At 42.6% G+C, this 5,606-nt stretch overlaps 1 protein-coding gene across 3 annotated transcripts in view; it reads right to left on the bottom strand.

Moving 5' to 3' along the window:
- ADPGK (ADP dependent glucokinase) overlaps positions 1–5,606 on the bottom strand; it is a 24,271-nt gene that overhangs the window by 1,754 nt on the left and 16,911 nt on the right. For all 3 annotated transcript variants that reach the window (XM_018552816.1, XM_018552815.1, XM_018552817.1), the window contains exons 5-6: positions 5,089–5,285; positions 4,229–4,327 (exon numbers count right to left, since the gene is read on the bottom strand). In XM_018552816.1, the coding sequence (XP_018408318.1) occupies positions 4,229–4,327; positions 5,089–5,285 (296 nt within the window). The remainder of the gene's footprint in view (positions 1–4,228; positions 4,328–5,088; positions 5,286–5,606) is intronic.

The following is a 5,606-nucleotide window of genomic DNA, read 5'->3' as shown; positions in this document are numbered from 1 at the left end:
CCCCCCCCATGGTGCTGCATTAATGTATTGCTGGAGTAGTGGGATTTGTAGTCCTCTATAGCTGATGGTACACTGTGCTGTATATGTACCTTCAGCTATAGAGGACTACAAATCCCAGCAATACATTATACACGGTATGTATAATGTATTATTGCTGGGATCTGATGTATTCCTCTATAGCTGGTGTTATTCTGCGTTGCGCCGTATAATCATTATACAGCACACTGCAGAATCCCCCCAGCCACAGAGGACTCCAAATCCCAGCAATAGTACAATATAGTATAATGTACTATTGCTGCAATTTGCTGTATTCCTCTATAGCTGGTGTTATTCTGCGTTGCGCCGTATAATCATTATACAGCACACTGCAGAATCCCCCCAGCCACAGAGGACTCCAAATCCCAGCAATAGTACAATATAGTATAATGTACTATTGCTGCAATTTGCTGTATTCCTCTATAGCTGGTGTTATTCTGCGTTGCGCCGTATAATCATTATACAGCACACTGCAGAATACCACCAGCCACAGAGGACTCCAAATCCCAGCAATAGAACATTATAGTATAATGGACTATTGCTGTGATTTGTTGTATTCCTCTGGGATTCGTTGTCTCCTTTAAGCAGTGGTTCTCAACCTGTGGGGTCGCTGTGTGATTTCTGCTGTGCTAGGTGAGAGTCCTCCTCAGCCCTCTCCTAGCGCAGCAGTGTCAGTTCTCCCGCCACGCCGCCAGATGTCGCTACAGCAGCCGCGTCATCCCTAAATTTTACCGTTGGGGTCACAACTTGGCAAATGTTACCAAGGGGTCCCGGCCCTAGAAAGGTTGAGAACCACTGGCTTAGATGAAGCACTGAGATCTTGAGGAATGCTTAATTATCTTTATTGCTTAGAGGAACATTACTTGTATGATTACAGCATTGTGGAGAAAACAGAGAAATAAGAAACTTCCTGTATATGATAGATGAGCTTCATTGTCACACGTCGGCTCAAACTATGAGTATGAGTGATTTTCACTAACCTCATAGTTCTTTAAATCCTGGGAGCCTCTCTAGCTAGCCAACAAAACAGATTAATGTCGTATAAGTTAAATCCTGGAAGTTTCTCTAAGTCATAAAGCAGGTTGTTTCTGGTCTCAGTACTTATGCTTTGTCCTGCGGTGGTCCTGTGTTCATTATTTAACAGTCAGGCCGGTATTATCTGGGGATTCCTGTAGTTATGTCAGGAAAAGGGCCATAGAGTCATGAGTAAAAATTAGTTTTCCCTCCTTTTTATTTTACGTGGGCGGTGTGCTTTTAGACTCCTATTTGGCTAAATGCTTTTATGTGGGGTTTGATTGTATTTAAAATTTCCCACCCTCACTTTAGAAGGCCGCGGCTTTGATTTGAGAACACACTAGTTTTATGTACTGTGCATGCGCAGTCCATTTTTTTGGTTTCCTCAGAGTGGTGTAGTGCGTTTCTATCAGTGGTGAAGGTAGGCAGCGGTTCTGACTCTGCTTCCTTTGTTTCTCATTTGTCCTAAATTTCATGTCATTATTCAGGAGAGCAGAGATACACATCCATTCTTTCATTATTTTGCTGTCTGCAGCAGGTGGTTGCGGTACCTCATATTTTTGCCTCACACAAGTCAGGGTCACGAGTATCATTGTGTCAGAATTGTCAGAACAGACTGTCATTAGCAGGACACTATGTCAAATTGATTTGTTTTCCTTTCCTACTCTGTGTCTCACTACTGGTTTTACTCAAACTTGTGACGTGTTTTACATTGGTGGTCACTGATGTTTCTGGTTCTTTAAGTCACAAGTGGTCAGTACAATAGAAGGCCCCTGAGGTGTTGCTATGGTGAACTTTGCTAGTTATACTTTATGTACTTCATAAGTTTGCCACATGGAGGAGCTCTTCTCTTTATTTTTGCTCAAGGTTACTGGGAAAAACTGTTGCTGTTTATTTCCCTTCTTCTCCCTAAATACTAAAAAGACGTAGTTTCACTCAGTATGGAGCGGCAGCGCTCGTGAAAGGTACACAGCGGCTAGACATCGGTGACACTTATCTAGGTGCCTGGCAGGCTTTTTCAGCAGACAACGTGATCTGGATGGAGAAACCATTCACCCAGGGAAGTGTTTCAACAAAGTTGTCACTGCTGGAAAACCCAGAATGTGGAACTTCTGGCATCTTGTCACAACCAGGTGGAGAGATTTGTGTCCAGAGCGAGGGATCCAAAGGCGGATGAGGTGGATGCCTTAGTAGCTCCATGGGATCAGTACACACTAATGTATGTCTTTTCTCCACCAATGCTGTTGTCTGGTCTGCTTTACAGGATAGAACACAAAGGAATTCCAGTAATTGCCACCACTCCAGATTGGCCTTGCGGGTTATACCGTTTTGGGTTATCTGTTGGCAGACAATCCCTGTCTATTTCCAAATCTGTTATCTTAGGGCCCAATCATCCACACTGCTTCTCAGTCACTGGCTTTAATAGCCTGGCTGTTGAAACCCAAAGGAATTTCAGATTCTGTTATTCCAACTATGCTTAGGGCTCCTAGATTTTCTACTTGCAAGATATACCACCGTAAGTGGAAGGTTTATTTTCGTTGGTTGAATCCTTGGGGTTTTCCCCTCGCATGCTTTTTCTATATTGTGAATATTGTCTTTCCGTTAACTTGGGGTAGAACATTTAGCTCTAAGTACCACAAAGGGTCAGATATCTGGCATATCGGTCCTTTTTCCAACATCCTCTTGTTTGTAAATCCTTGATTCATACTTTTATTCAGGGAGTTCTACGTGTGACTCCTCCTGTTAGATCTCCACTTGCTCCATGGCATTTGAACTTGGTATTATCTGGTCTACGAAAACCTCCTTCTGAACCCGAGTCATTTCTTTGTCTATGTTATTCAAAAAGGTTGTATTTCTTGTGTCCATTACCTCAGCTAGAAGGGTTTCCGAGTAGTCTGCTTTGTTTTGTGGAGAACCCTATTTTTGACTTTTAATGAGGACAAGATTCTTTTAAGACTGTAGGTTTCCTTTTTACTAGGGATGCACCGATACTAGTATCGGTATTGGTGCCGATACCAAATATTTGGGTAAGTACTCGTACTAGCCCAAATGCTCCGATACTTACCCTCGATACCAGAAATTCCAGTCAGAGGGAGATTCTCTGACCGGCACTGCCGCGAGGGAACATGGAGCCGGTTTCCTAGACAATCAAGAAGCTGGGCGGCGTGCAATACCCGCGGACCAACTTCTTGATTGCCCAGGAAGTTGGCTCCATGCTAGCGGAAGTACCGGTACTCGGTGAGTACCGAGAAATAAATATCGGTGCTCAATACCGAAAAACCGATATCGGTGCAGCCCTACTTTTTACCCAAGGTAGAGCCATCCTTTCATTTAAATGAAGACACTGTTATACCTTCACTTTGTCCAATTACTGATCATCCTAAGCAAATTTATTTTCATTGTTTGGATGTTGCGAAGGCGGTTAGGGTTTATCCTTCTGCCACAGCTCCCTTTAGGCGTTTGCATTCCTTTTTTGTTCTATCTGAACGTCCTAGTAAAGGTTGTTCAGCTTCTAGATCCGCAATTTCTAAGTGGATTTGTCAGGTCGTCATTTATGCTTATAAGGTGTGGGATAAGGTTTCTTCTTTTCCTGTTTCTGCTCATTCTACTAGAGCAAATAGTACTTCTTGGGCATTTCAGAATCAAGCTTCTCTAACTGAGATTGGAAGGCCACAACTTGGCCTTCTGTTCACGGTTTTGCTGGTTTTATAAAGTTGACGTTTCTGCCTCTTCTGATGCTATTTGTGTTAGAAAAGTTCTTCAGGTGGTTGTTTGAGTATTTGAGTAGTGGTAGTTCTAGTTTTTATGGTGCCCATCCCTCTGTTTTGGACTGCTTCTGAACATCCCTATGTCTCAGAATTCTTCAGAGCTGTATCCCTCAATGGATTCCGAAAAAATAATTTTACAGTATGAACAAAATCCTATTTTTCTCCCCACATCCTGTCCCAGTTGGCACTAGTCAGCAGGAGTAAACTATCCCTAGTTAGGACACACATAGTAATAAAAACCCGACAGTTTCTAACACTTTCCTAAAACAGAAAAAAAAGTTCTGGGTAGACTTTTACTTGAAGTCTGTTTTGTATGGGAAGCCTACATTGGTTGACTTGACCTTTAGAAGTAGAAGGTTGTCAAACAAGACATACAATTATGATTACTGGTTCTCCATCTGGATGGTTACCTGATGAATGATTCCTCTCATTAAATTTCCGTCAGTCATACTAGCCAGCTCTAGATGAATGAGAATATCTGAAGGGACATCTGACAATGCAGTTGCTGCCTGAGAGCAAAGAGAAAAGTAGAGTCAATAGTCCATTTGCCAGAATCAGTGACTGGATTACAAAATAAAGTAGACATTTACAGTTCAAAATTAGCATATGATGGAAAGCAGAAGTGAAAATGATAAATAGATCCAGAGATATAGGCAGATAACCACTGGCTCCTGTACGACAGTCTAAACAAGTACCAAACCCAGTTACTATGTGGAGCACATGCCTCAAAAAGAAAAAACTTTTACCTTTCCTAAACCCAATCTTCCTTCAATTTGTATATCAATCTCCCTCCCAGACACTGCAGCTCAGTCTGAGGCTCTCATTAACAGAGGCATTGCTGTCAATGTAGAAAGCAGTGGGCAGGACTAGGTGTGGCCAGGTGCTGATTGACAACCTACAGGCTTGTAAATTTGCAGTGACAATACTGACAGTCACACCCCTTACAAAAAAATGTTTTCCCACTGTAATGCAACCAGACAGCCTACATGAGAGAGGCAACTCTACCCTGATTTCAGAAGCGCTGAAACATCATTGGCACACCATCATTAGGTGGCCTTCAATGACAGGATCATTAGACTAAGTGCAGATGCAATGAAAATGGAGTGCTGCAGCACATTGATTTAAAGAAAGGACATAGTTCTACATTAAATACAGCAAACGAGCTTGTATCCAAGACTAGCATATACAATGTTTAACTATAAAAGAATATGAACCAATGTAGCAGGCTATACATAAACTATTTAGATGTGAGCCTTTTCTGTTGTCTCACCTCTTGCAAGCGTTTGGCTCTGGCTTCCTGCGTTAATCCCTCCATCATGTGCAGTCCAGAAAGAACCAAAAGCTTTGGTTGGAATTCCTCGAGACTTGAAAGCAGAATCTCCAGTGATGTCATGGCCCCATTGGACAAGTCATGAGAAAATATGAACCTGCTGGCAGCCGGAGCTTCCCCTGAGCCCCACTTCTCCCCTACACGTAGCATACAATGATTAGTAAATATTGTCCTTTTCTTTACACAACATGCACTCTAAACTATTAAAGAAGAACTCCAGGAAATGTAAAAACTAACCCTTGCAGTGAGGCTACCCCAACACTGCAAGGGTTAACTGCTCATGTTGATCTAGGGGCTAAAATTAAGAAAATATACTCAGTTGATCTTTGGTCCAGCTCGGCTGCTAGACTGTTCCCCACAGCCTCTCCTCCGGGGCTCTGGCAGTCTAAGGACCCTAAACGTCATCACATCTAATGCAGCTGCATTACACATGAGGATGCTGAGGAACATTCCATAGC

The sequence above is a fragment of the Nanorana parkeri genome, unplaced genomic scaffold (genome assembly GCF_000935625.1).
Source record: "Nanorana parkeri isolate BGI_ZX_2015 unplaced genomic scaffold, ASM93562v1 scaffold97, whole genome shotgun sequence".
Taxonomy (NCBI): Eukaryota; Metazoa; Chordata; class Amphibia; order Anura; family Dicroglossidae; genus Nanorana; species Nanorana parkeri.
Note: the sequence above shows the minus strand (reverse complement) of the source record. Positions and strands in the feature narration are given on the sequence as shown.